Below are 13,195 nucleotides of genomic sequence, written 5' to 3'. Positions count from 1 at the left end.
AAAAAAAAAAAAAAAAAAAAAAAAAAAAAAAAAAAAAAAAAAAAAATTAATACTAGGTTAGAATATAATAAGCTATTTTTATATAATTTATATATATATATATATATATATATATATATATATATATAGTTAATGAATCATATAGTTAATATATAATATTATTATATTATATAGTATACTATTTCTTTAATATTTAAATATCATTCCTTAGTTGGAGTAGGTTGGAAAATGTAAATATATATATATAGTCAAATGAAGTGCAACAGGTCAATAGTTATTTTTTTTAATAAAATATACGATAGGTACACGTGTAAACGGTAATTCCAGATAAATATTCATAAAATTCTTTTTATGGAACCGGTGAGACCAGTAAAATAGTTATTAAATTTCAGTTCGATCTCACAAAATAAAATATATATCAATTACGGCTAAGCTATGTTTACATTGACAACTTAACACGTTATTTTATACTGTCAACTTAAGACTTTTGATTATTGCCAGATTTTTCTACCTAATATGATGAACGTACAGAATTAAAGAGTCAGTTAATACTGAGACTATTGTCTTAGAGGTCGATTAGTCTTTTTAAATTTATATTATATTATCCACTCTTATTTTGGCCGAGTTTTTTCATATTTTTTTAATAAAAAGCTAAATAATTAAAAAATAATAAAAAATTAACTAGATTTGTAAAATTATTTCTTTGACGTTCATTTTTATTGACGATTCAAAACCAGGAGTCTTTGACTTCGAGTCTGCAACATACGATTAGCCAGCCTTGCGGCGACATAAGGTTTACGATGAAACATAGTAATCGATCATTAATCAATTTTCGGTTTCATGTATAGATGAGTTACAGCTTACAATCCGAACTACTGATCAAATTTTTAGCTGAACTTCATTGAACAGCTTCGGATGGAAGTTTGACTTTTTTTATAGTAAAAAATTGATTAAGAAGTATAAAAAAATTACTTTTTAAATTTTAAAATATGAAATATGCAACTTATAAATAAATAAATAAAAAAAAACATGACAATTAAATATTTATACTAAAATCAAATATAAACATAATAAAAATATTAAAATAAAATTTACAATATAATTACCAACTGGGCCCATCCCATTGGGCCTTGAGCCGAAATGGGCTATAATAACGAGCCCAAATCAACTATCTCAACTTATTTTAAGGATAATTGATATCCACTATCTCAAATATTAAAATATTTAACGTATTTATTATTTAAAAAATAAAATATTGCATAACATTATTTGAATAAACGGTTATAAAATTAAATAAATGTAATAAATAAGTGGTTGGTAGGTAGAAACTCATTCATTATTAATTGTACTTATTTTATTCATTAAATTGTTTTTTTTTCTCAATTAAATATTGTTTCATTCAATGGTCTAACCCCAAAACGTGGGGTTCAATTTTTCTTTAATTTATTGTGTTTGTCAAAGTTTCATATGAACTTAAAATATAATATATTNATATATATATATATATATATATATATATATATATATATATATATATATATATATATATATATATATATATATACATATATATTATGCGCCTACGAAAGATTTTTCAAATTTATAAATCATTTATTTTAATTTATTCGGTACTCGATACAAAATTGAAAGTTTAATAACTTTAAAATAAAATTTAATTTTACGAATAATCAAATTCATTATTAATAAAATAATTTTTAATTTTTAAAAATATTTACTAAAATTCATTGTTTTATATTTAATTTGAAGAACGAACTAAAATAAAATAAAAAGCTACATTAATATTCAAACATGAAAAGTTAGTTTAGATGATATTGAAAAAGTAGGTTAGAGGGTGATTTGAGCAATAAATTTTAATTAAGAGGTTGTTGATTGGCACGTTTTTTTAGAATAATTTAACCAATTAAGATATCTATAATCGACTAACAGATCTGAAATTCGAATTTTCTTTTGCATGTCATTGTACAACAGATAGCTATTCTCCCGACTTTGTGTAAGTGGCGTCCAGAAAGACGAATAGGCTCTTTAGAAAATGAGGGCTGTTGCCGACTTTGGTCTGCTGATACCGATGTTAAGAAATTTTGTCAAATCGTCTCTCGATGACTCTTTTTATGTCGGGATATCTTTTTCCAATGCTATTTTTGACTGTCATAATCTAATTATACACAATATTAAATATTAAAAATTAAATCTTAGAAAATACACATAATTTAATATAATTTTTTCTTTATAAAATTTAAATAAGATATGAATTTATTGTGTAACTTAATTTAATAAATGATATTTAAACACTCAATTAGCTGCTTACACGTGCTGCACGTGCATGTCAGGAACGTTACACGTGTCTCACGTGCTAACTATTAATCTGAAGCCTCTCTTTAATCAAACTGTTGTTGTAAGTTACCTTGAAAAATAATTATTCATTTTTTAATTTAAAAAAAAATGAGTTATTGAAAGAAAAACGAATATATAATGTAACACAATTTAATTCATTAAGGTATTGATTTAAATCGAAAGCCCGTGTTCGGACCTCCCCAACCCGAGTTAGTCTCATATTTTAACATTAACTTTAAATTTGTCGATCGATGTAGGACTCCCGCCAAATCCACCCTTTTGAGGCCCAACGTCCTAGCACACTGCCTCGTGTCTACCCCATTTTAGGAAACAATGAGAAGGTTGACACATTGTTCGGCGTCCGACTCTGATACCATTTTAAAGTTTTGAGAGGAAGCCCGAAAGGAAAAATCCAAAGAAGACAATCTCTGTTAGCGGTGGACTTCGGTTGTTATTGTACTAAAAAAATATAATTAACTAAATAAAATGCAAAACCCACTTAGTTTTTACATTAATATAAAATTTAAATTATAGAATAGTAATTGAAATATAATAAAATTGAGATGAGGAACAAGAAATAAAATTTCTGCATTATTATATTTATTTTGAATTAAAAATTTCACTATTAAATAAAATAAGTTATCGGCCAATAATTTAGATCACCAAACATTATATTAAATAATATATTACTAAAGAAAAGTCGTGACACGTATTTTAATACAACATGTGAAATATTTATTCTACAAAATAAATAAATATATTTTTATATTCGAGTAAGTTTTGAATTTTTTTTAATCTCAAAATAATAAAAAATAATTAATCCTCTCATTTTAACTTATAACGTTTTAAATTATAATCTTTAAATTTATAATAATTAATTTATACGCGAAAAATATCATTAAAATTAATTATTAATTTTTACCATGCAATTTATAGTATAAGAAATTTCATTAACTCGTAATATTTTTTATTATAAATTATAAATTACGTAGATTAAATATAAATAACCGTTTTTAGAACACACCTACCATTTTTATAATTTTGTGCGATACCTTTCATTCCACGCTATTTTATTAAAATATTTTTTTATTATAAGATATTTTTTTATGTAACACATGGTATTTATAATATTTAATGACTACATAATTTATATTCCATTGACTTCGTCAATTTATTAAGCATAAGATGATGTGCCGTGGGATATGGGGTTTGACCAATTGATAATTGTTGTTGTTAGTGACTTAGTGGCACCCATTAATCTTTATATTTTTTATTGTTAAATTATGAGTATGGTATAACATTTATTTTTAAATGCATTTACTTATTAAAAATGCAAAAAATAATAAAAATTATTAAAAAAAAAAACATAATTGATGCATTATATTTGTGAAAATATTAATTATTCATTTAAATCAACAATCAAAGTCCATTTTGATTTAATTACTAATAAATATTACAATATTTATATCATTCAACACGTTTAAATTTATTTGACGTTATTTGTTTTTTTTTTTAAATATATAATATTATAAATTTATGCTTATTAAATATAAAATAAAAAAAAAATATAGGAGATAAATCAAAATTTAAATATTTTAAAATTATTAAATATTTATTAGACTATGAATTTATTAATAGATTTTGAATTTTATAACTAATTAAAAAAGAAATATATAAATTAATTTGTCTAAATTCTTTCATTTTCAAAAGTTTTAATAATATCTCTAAATTAAAAAATAACCTTAAATTTGAATTTTTTTTTTATTAAAAACCGTTAATATTTTATTTAAAAGATATATTTAAACTTTTTAAAAGGATTATTTTCAAAAGTTTAAGTAATATTTTAATTTTTTTAAAAAAATTTAAAAACATGTTTAAACTTTTAAATATTCGGTATTTTTTAATATTTTTTTTTTTAAAATTAAAAGATATTAATTTCTTTTGTATTTAAAAAATAAAGTATGAATATTTTTGGTATAAATATATATTTTAATTTTTTTAAAAATTAATGGTATTATTATAAAGTTATTTTTTTAAATATAAAATACAAATTTATAGATATTTTTATTAATTATAGTAAAAAAAAAATCGAAAATAAAAGAAGGATAAAACTGTAAATAAAAAGTTATTAGGGACTAAAAGAACAATACGCCAAACCTATGCGTCCTCGTGCAGGGCTTGCTTGACAGTTATCAAAATTCCACCCCTCTCCCTCTCTCTCTCGCTGGATATATAAGAACACCAATTTCAACAACAAATTGATTCTACATTTTCTCCAGCTCTGTCTTCTGGTTGATCGATCACAAGGCGTTTTCTCGAGCTCGGAGAGAGTGAGGAGGTATGTGAAATCTTCAGCTCTCTGTACTTTTGAAATCTGTTTTGGCATCTGGCTCTGTTAGTGTGTTAGATTCTTGTTGAAATTTTGTAAGTCTGATTGTTTCTAGATCTGTAATGGTTGATTGGGAGAAGCGGGATGGTGTGAGGTTTTTTTGTGTTTTCTGTTTTAGATCTTGCTTCATTTCTTCTTTCTGTGCTGTTTGGATGATTTAGAAGTCGAATGATGATGGACGTTCTGGTCTTCTGGATGCGTATGTGATCCGATTGGATTAATTTTTTCGAATGGGTGAAATGAGTCGGTAGTTAATGATTACTAGCGAGTTTGATGCACGTATTTATCAGCATTGAAGTTCAACTCCTTGTCTAAAGCGTTTTTAAGAGATGAGCTATTTGAATATAGTTTTTTTTTTAAAAACAACCGGATGATTCTAAATTCGTGAAGTATAGTTGAGCACTAATTAGTATAGTTCATCAATAATTAGTATGTATTCATTCATTTGAGTTTAGAGGTTCAAATCTCCTTTTGTACTTGAAAAATGAATTTGTAAGAGGTTTTAAAATACGAATTTGTATATTACTTGTTTCTTTTCCTTAACTGGCGAAGGAACTTGGTAGCCTGTTATGATGGTTGAATTTAATAAACTGTACTGATGCCCAAATCAGGAAGTTTAGTTTAGCCATGTCCATCTTCAATAATTACACTGTAATTGACTTCCAACTTTAGTAAATGCGTTTTATTGTGGAATTTTTATAAATTACTTGTGCGTGTATTCTCTTAACTTGGGGGAAAATCTAGTAATTTCCATTAGAGGACGAGTTATTTAATCTTTTAGATGTTTTTCCTAGTGGTCTGTATTTAAATGTCACTGATTGATTAGAATTTAGGATATTATTCGGTTAACATTTTCCCTGGATGCTTCCACGTTATTGTGCTGCTTTCGCACATTTTCAAAATTAATGATTTTTGGTGAGCCCATGGTTTTGTTTTAATGAGATGAAGAAAAAGAGGGAATAAGAGGTTACATGAGCACTTGGTTATTTATGTTTTTTTTTTATTAGCGATTCATTTATAAAATTTGTTCTTAATTGACTGAGATGCTGTAAGAATTGTCTTACTGTTATTGTTTCAGAACTCAGAAGTGCTGAAATTTGTTAATGGTACAGGTTTTCTTCTTTGGCATACCATGGCTCCAGCGGTAGCAGCATCAGCAGACTCGATAAATCCAAGAGGTACTTCACTTGCTTTCCAGCGAAAATAGCTAATCAAAGCCTAGTGTTTTTATTTAAGTCATCCGTGCAAGCAGACGCAGAAAAATCACACTTATTGCATTTCTGTGATGGGTTTGTTTTTTTAACGTTCGATACTTGGCTGTCTAGATGTTTGCATAGTTGGTGTTGCACGCACGCCAATGGGTGGATTTCTCGGCAGCTTATCATCTTTACCAGCCACCAAGTTGGGATCTATAGCAATTGAAGGTAATTGTGATACCCATTTTTCTCCTGTTATGTAAATGGAGTTAACCAATGCTGATGTATTTTTCCCTTTGATGACTTGTAGCTGCACTTAAAAGGGCTAAAGTTGATCCTGCACTTGTACAAGAAGTCATCTTTGGCAATGTTCTGAGTGCAAATTTGGGGCAGGCTCCTGCCAGACAAGCTGCTTTAGGTGCAGGAATACCTAATTCAGTGATCTGTACCACTGTCAACAAAGTTTGTGCGTCAGGGATGAAAGGTTCGCACTCTTGTGTTCATTCCAAGATTTTCCATCTCCTTACAGATTTCTAATGTAAAACGTTATTAATAGTATTCTGACAACGTTTATTTTTTATTATTATTTCAGCGACAATGCTTGCTGCACAGAGTATCCAGTTAGGCATCAATGATGTTGTTGTTTCTGGTGGGATGGAAAGCATGTCAAATGCACCGAAGTACCTAGCAGAAGCAAGGTTGCTTTTCTATTCTAAATTTCAACCCATTCATGGTGACCTGAGCTTTAAGCATAATGTAACTTATTTTCATGCTAATTTGCAGGAAGGGGTCTCGTCTAGGACATGATTCTCTTGTTGATGGAATGCTGAAAGATGGTCTATGGGATGTCTATTCGAACTCTGGAATGGGAAATTGTGCAGAGTTATGTGCAGACAAATATCAAATTACAAGGGAGGCTCAGGTATTGATTTTAATGCATTTTGGAGTTTGTGATTCTTTTTTATTATATTTTGTAAACATCTTTACATCTGGATTTCATGCAGGATGACTTCGCTGTTCAGAGCTTTGAGCGTGGTATTGCTGCCAAGGACAGCGGTGCCTTTGAATGGGAAATTGTTCCGGTTGGATTCCCCTCCATATCACTGCATGGCTTTTTCTCTGGTTGAAAATTATGAGTCTCAGATCCATTTAAACTTGCAGGTTGAAGTTTCTGGAGGGAGGGGAAAGCCATCGACTAATGTCAATTCGGATGAGGGTCTTGGAAAGGTACTCCCATTTCATTCATTTATGCATAATACTGTTGTTTTTCGAGTGGTGTGCACCATGTTAGGAATCACGAACCTCCACAATGGTATGATATTGTCCACTTTGAGCGTAACCTCTCATGGGTTTGCTGTTGGTTTCTCCCAAAATGCCTCATACCAATGAAGATGTATTCCTTACTTGTACATTTGTTCATCGCATGCTCAACTCAAAGGGGTCATGATGTAGTGGAAATGATTTTAGAATTCTTTAGCAAACTGGTATTCATTTCTGTTGAAAACAATTTTTTTTNTTTTTTTTTTTTTTTTTTTTTTTTTTTTTTCTTCTCATTCTCTTTCAAATGTTATATGTAATACAGTTTGACCCCGCGAAATTGAGGAAGCTTCGACCAAGTTTTAAGGAGAATGGAGGTACCGTAACTGCAGGCAATGCTTCCAGCATAAGGTAAAGGAAAACTGTTCTTTATATGTATAGGTTATGCCAAAGGATCAATCGAACTTACATTGAAAGTTGGAAAATTTTAAAATGACAGTGATGGTGCTGCCGCCATAGTTCTAGTGAGCGGGAAGAAGGCATTGGAACTTGGGCTGGAAGTGATTGCAAAAATCAAAGGATATGCTGATGCTGCCCATGTAATTCCGGATTCTTATATTAGTTTTAGTTATTGCTTTCTGCTTAAGCACTTTGTACTAATAATATGGGGAATTGATTTGTAGGAGCCAGAATTTTTCACAACTGCACCGTCCCTCGCAGTTCCAAAGGCCATTTCCCATGCCGGCTTAGAAGCTCCACAAATTGATTTCTACGAAATAAATGAAGCATTTGCTGTAAGATTTTTAATGACAAGCATGAAATCATCAGTTTTCAGAACCTTGTTCATCAAATTCTCATATAACCCATGTGATCATAATTTATGTAGGTTGTGGCTCTTGCCAATCAGAAATTGCTTGGAATCTCTCCTGTGAGTATACCTTCTTGTTGGTGTAGTTGTCTTTTGATATTGGCTAATATTTCTAAATGTGGTTATTATCTGATCACTTTTCCAAATTCCTTTCATTTGTTCATGTACAGGATAAAGTGAACGTGCACGGTGGTGCCGTGGCGTTGGGACATCCTCTAGGTTGCAGCGGTGCTCGTATCTTGGTCACGCTTTTGGGGGTAATTCATCGAAATCTCTGCAATGTTCCACAACATCTCTCTATCCTACTCACTCTCATTTCAAGCCCGCCATTACCATCCTCTTTGCTTGTCTTGAAAGTAGATATACAACCCATTAACAACAAACATATATCTCATTATAGGTACTAAAGCAGAAAGGTGGGAAATATGGAGTTGGAGGTGTTTGCAATGGTGGAGGTGGTGCATCTGCTCTTGTGTTGGAGCTCGTGTGAAGCCTGTTCCAGTCTCGAAGCGTCGATAAGATAACATTGTCGGATCACACGGGTTGGTAGTAACTTGTTATCTTATATTTTACCCTGATGATGATGATAGCCTTAGCCTTAGGGGTCTGGAAAAGTGTATGATCAGAATAATATAACTTCCACTTTCAGTTGGTTTCGTATTTAATAAGGTCGAAGTGTATTTTATTTAGCTACCAGAACAAAGTGAAATATTCTTCCTTTGTTATTTGGCTTTGATTTGTTTTAGCATAATTCTAGGTTGTTGTTTGGATGTGTAATGGAATATTCTACCCTTTGTTTTTTTTTTTTTTTTAATCTCTGTTTCTTTTTTTTCTATCCTCATATATGATGTTAATGTTTCAATTTTGAATATAATTTTCAACCCATATTTATTAATATACTGCCATATGTCAAAATTTCTTGAAAGGAATTGAAAAAAAAAAGCTTAAAAAATCTCATTTCGAGTTAGATTGAGTTGGGCTTGAAAAAATCCTTCGAATCTATATGAAAATTCTTGGGTTGATGACCTTGAAGTAATCAATTCTGTACTTTTGAATTGAGTTGTCGATAATTTTTTTAATTATTTAAAAAATTCTATTGATATTCACAAGTCACACATCACTACAAACTCATAATAATCTTAAATTTAGAGTTGAATTGTAATTCTATTTTTGAACCGGTCAAGTTGACCCAACAAAAGAAATGACAACTTGGGAACGAATTCAACTCGGTCCAAATCTAAAAAAGAACTAACCCAACCTTTATAGTTTAGATAGGGTAATCTGGGTTGGTCGGGTTCTCGGGTCATTTGAACACCCATACCCATAAACGGTAATCTGGGTTGGTCGGGTTCTCGGGTCATTTGAACACCCATACCCATAAACGTAAAGAAAGTAGGAGAATACCAAAATGCCCCTCCCACAGCCCAAAAAAAAACAAATATACCCTCTTGATTTGGCACCCAAGTCCTTCAATATTGTTTTTCTCCACAAAAGTAACTTCTAATAACTTATGAGAGGTACGAAAAAGGCAAGGGCAGTGAAAAGTAGCTGCATAAGGCAAAACAAGACAAGAGAGAAGAAAAACCAATTAGCAAATAATCTGTATTAGGGTAAATTTATTATAGAACCATAAATAGGAAAAGATGTCCAAAGCTTTTCTATGCTTGTCATTAAACTCTGGATGTCCGAAGCTTCCTTTCAAACAAGCGCTGCAGCAAGTAGACTTGGAGGACACTGGCCCCTACCAGTGCTGCTGATTCAAACATTGCCTTGTGGACTGCCCTTTTGCTCATTCCATCATTCACTGCAATCAAACCATACCACAAAATACTGTCACCGGTTTTCGTCGTTTCAATCGGCAGAGTTGTTCAACAGCCAGAATCGAGATCAAACAGGAAACACGTCACGGGTTTTTGGCTGGTTGCCTTCAACACCCATCTGCCATGGACTAAGCTAAGAGTGCACAAAAGAAAAACTAAATCAACTCAACCCGAACTATACGTTGGGTTAGGGTTGGAGGATCTGTTGTCTTAATGCAATTCGAACCATTGGGTTAGATCTAAAGTCTTCTTACCCAATCCAAGCCTAAACAATGAGCACCTCTCCACATCAGCAACCATGATGAAGAAGAAAGCTACTATCACGATCATTGGTGCTTGAATAATGCCTATTAACCCCCGTTAGCAGATATTGTCCTCTTTAGTTTTTCCTTTCTGGGCTTCCCCTCAAGGTTTTAAAACGTGTCTGCTAGAGAAAGGTTTCCACACCCTTATAAGGAATGTTTCGTTCTCCTCTCCAACCGATATGAGATCTCACAATCCACCCCCCTTGGAGGCCCAAAGTCCTCGCTTGCACACCACCCGGTGTCTGACTCTAATACCATTTGTAACAACCCAAACCCACCGCTAGCAGATATTGTCCTTTTTGGGCTTTCCCTTTTAGGCTTCCCTCAAGGTTTTAAAATGCATCTGCTAGGGAGAGGTTTCCACACCCTTATAAGAAATGCTTCGTTATTTTCTCCAGTCAATTAAATTCATAAGTTGATGCCGTGGAAATTATTCAAGTTTGAGACATGTTCGTCAACATTACCTATTGCCTGGCGATCGGTCTGAGCCTCTAACCAATGCTGTTCAAACTGAATATTGTAAAGAGCTTCCTCCAACTTAGATATTTGATCCAACAAAGGGTTGAAATGCTCTGCAGGCACAAGCACCAGTTTTGAGATTGATATTAACTCGTGAAGGAAGGTCAGTACATGATAAAACAGAGAATGGCATCTTACCATCTTTCGCATGCTGCTCGTGGTATGAAAAGTGACCAACGTGCACATCAAAGTCGATGGTTTCGTGGTATGGGGACTTGTTCGTGAAGCAGAATCGATGAAGACCTTTGTTGTGAGCAACAAATTCATGCTTTTCACTAGCTTTGTCACGGAAATCGTGAAGATGTTCACCAGAAGGACCCTTTATCTAAAATTCAAACAAAAATATTGGATCAGCAGCAATTTCTACCGGCGAAAACAATATAAACACAAGGGTCTCAAATCAAACCCCATATAAGAACTTCATAAGAAGAGCAAAATCGAGGAAAAAGAACCTAAGTTAACCATTAAACACTAGAATAGTCTCTAGAGTCTCTTTACACAGCCTCAACTTCAATGCATATGTCATAAGTCTTTTTAACCGCGTAGTACACAAATGACTACGATTAACAATTCTAAACGATTAAAGATTCTAAGGATGAAATGAGGCCTATGTATAACACCCCAAGAACCAAGTTAAAAACTAACCATCTTCCCTAATAAGATAAATATCTGCCCAAGAACTAAGAACTAAGAAGTAAATATCGTAAGGAGGTCTCAGTCTGGCTCTGTGTGAGATCCCACAGCCGTTGGAGAGAAGAACGAAGCATTCTTTATAAGGGTGTGGAAACCTTTCCCTAGCAGACACGTTTTAAAAACCTTGAAGAGAAGCCCAAAAGGGAAATCCCAAAGAGGACATATTTGCTAGTGGTTGGCTTGAGCTATTAAAAATGGTATTAGAGCCAAACACTAGGCAATGTGTCAGTGAGGAAGCTAAGCCCTAAAGCGGGATGGACACGAGACGGTGTGTCAACAAGGACAAGGACGCTGGGCCTCGAAGGGGGGTGGATTGGGGGGTCCCACATCAATTGGGAGGTGGATTGTGAGATTCTACATCGGTTAGGGAGGAAAACAAAGCATTCTTTATAAGGGTATGGAAATCTCTCCCTAGCAAACGCGTTTTAAAAACCTTGAGGGGAATCCCGAAAGGGAAAACCCAAAGAATACAATATCTACTAGCAACGAGCTTGGGCTGTTACACTTCGTCTCTCCAAATCAAAGCATCTCCACAAAAATAACTTAGAACAAGTAAACCACCTCGTCTACTAACATAAGTCTCTATGCATTCGAGTTTTAGTATCAGTCTTCAAGCACCCAATGAACTTAAGAGGTAATCTTCATCATAAGGAGTTCAAAGAAACAACCTACAAACTAACAGCCTCTTACACAAAGATCAATCCCTCCCCATTCTAGTTTTAGTAGTAGTCCTCCAACTCAAGTCAAATCATCTAAAACACCCAAAAAAACAACTGAGAAAAACAAACCATCTCTTAAACTAAGACAAGTCCTTGCTCAAGAAGAACAAGAAGCCACTTCCAAACATTCTTGAACCAAGAATTATGAACACAAGAAAAGAAAAAAACCCCATGAATCTTGCTTGCCCTGTTTCAAATTCTATAAATGAGAAGGAAATCAAAGCAAAGGGAAGTGAAATGATACCACAAGATCAACGCCATCTTCGCCATAGTGCCATCCAGAATCTGTCTTGATTACAACAAAAGAAACATGAACAGTATCGCCGTCGTACTGAACATTGTGAGAGAAACATTCTTCTCTGTCAATCACAAACCTAATCCCTTCTGATTCTCTCAAATTCAACAGCAATACACCGGCAAACGCCATCATCACCACACATCTCATAGCCCATCGCTCCATTACTTCAAAGAATCAAAGACCCATATGAAAAAGAAGTCAAATCTTCACGATCTGTGATGACCGAATATAAGAAAAAGGAAAGGAAAAGGCAAAAGGGTTTGTAAATTACCTCGAGATTTAGAGAATGAGGGGATGAACAAACAGTTGCCGCCAATTGAGGGAAAAGAGAATCTGAGAATTGTAATAAGTTAAAAGGGTATTTGATCTGAGATCAGATGAGGGGTCAAAACGAGCGGTGGCGCAGTTGGAGTTCGAATAATGTAAGAAATCAAAATGTTTCCAACTAAGAAAAAAAGAAAAAGAGAAAAAAAAATTGCGATGTCGGATTGCGACGTGTCGGTATGTTATTGGATGGATGACGATGCTTTGACCAACAAGGAAGCATAGTGGACACAAGCCTTTTTTTTCTTCTCTCTTCTAGTGACCTCATTCTAATATTCAAACCCTAAGGTTTAAACATTTTAGTCACCCTCTTAGGAGCCACGATCTACTAGTGTTCGAACAAAGTATATCATCGAGTCTCTGTTGAACATAACTCTCTGTGGAAAACACTCGCACTCTTTATTAACATCAATCGAAAAGAGAATACAAGACACTCTCGATCATTTTCCTAAATT

At 32.7% G+C, this 13,195-nt stretch overlaps 2 protein-coding genes across 2 annotated transcripts; one reads left to right on the top strand and one right to left on the bottom strand.

The window, feature by feature from the left end:
* The first annotated feature begins 4,524 nt into the window (after positions 1–4,524).
* On the top strand, positions 4,525–8,871 carry LOC111811716 (acetyl-CoA acetyltransferase, cytosolic 1). Its single transcript, XM_023698731.1, has 14 exons — positions 4,525–4,690; positions 5,854–5,919; positions 6,067–6,165; positions 6,248–6,421; positions 6,530–6,635; positions 6,721–6,859; positions 6,942–7,019; positions 7,099–7,164; positions 7,520–7,605; positions 7,694–7,793; positions 7,878–7,988; positions 8,081–8,122; positions 8,233–8,319; positions 8,463–8,871. Exons 2-14 carry the CDS (start codon positions 5,874–5,876, stop codon positions 8,550–8,552), a joined length of 1,224 nt encoding a protein of 407 aa, XP_023554499.1. The 5' UTR covers positions 4,525–4,690; positions 5,854–5,873; the 3' UTR covers positions 8,553–8,871.
* Positions 8,872–9,493: 622 nt separating this feature from the next.
* On the bottom strand, positions 9,494–12,831 carry LOC111811810 (transmembrane emp24 domain-containing protein p24beta2). The gene is made up of 5 exons (XM_023698849.1): positions 12,688–12,831; positions 12,363–12,580; positions 10,845–11,031; positions 10,652–10,759; positions 9,494–9,866 (listed from the first exon to the last, which is right to left on the bottom strand). Exons 2-5 carry the CDS (start codon positions 12,576–12,578, stop codon positions 9,733–9,735), a joined length of 645 nt encoding a protein of 214 aa, XP_023554617.1. The 5' UTR covers positions 12,579–12,580; positions 12,688–12,831; the 3' UTR covers positions 9,494–9,732.
* Between the last annotated feature and the right edge of the window lie 364 nt (positions 12,832–13,195).

The sequence above is a fragment of the Cucurbita pepo genome, chromosome LG15, assembly GCF_002806865.2.
Source record: "Cucurbita pepo subsp. pepo cultivar mu-cu-16 chromosome LG15, ASM280686v2, whole genome shotgun sequence".
NCBI lineage: Eukaryota > Viridiplantae > Streptophyta > Magnoliopsida > Cucurbitales > Cucurbitaceae > Cucurbita > Cucurbita pepo.
This window is presented reverse-complemented; position numbering and strand designations above follow the sequence as displayed.

Excerpts from the sequence above, each read along its gene's own strand:
- LOC111811810 (XM_023698849.1), bottom strand. The coding sequence starts at position 12,578 with ATGGAGCGATGGGCTATGAGATGTGTGGTGATGATGGCGTTTGCCGGT. Across the intron at positions 11,032-12,362 it reads AAGATGGCGTTGATCTTGTG|ATAAAGGGTCCTTCTGGTGA; the intron begins GTATCATTTCAC and ends TTTGAATTTTAG. Across the intron at positions 9,867-10,651 it reads GACCGATCGCCAGGCAATAG|TGAATGATGGAATGAGCAAA; the intron begins GTAATGTTGACG and ends GTTTGATTGCAG.
- LOC111811716 (XM_023698731.1), top strand. The coding sequence starts at position 5,874 with ATGGCTCCAGCGGTAGCAGCATCAGCAGACTCGATAAATCCAAGAG. Across the intron at positions 7,165-7,519 it reads CGGATGAGGGTCTTGGAAAG|TTTGACCCCGCGAAATTGAG; the intron begins GTACTCCCATTT and ends TATGTAATACAG. Across the intron at positions 7,794-7,877 it reads GATATGCTGATGCTGCCCAT|GAGCCAGAATTTTTCACAAC; the intron begins GTAATTCCGGAT and ends ATTGATTTGTAG.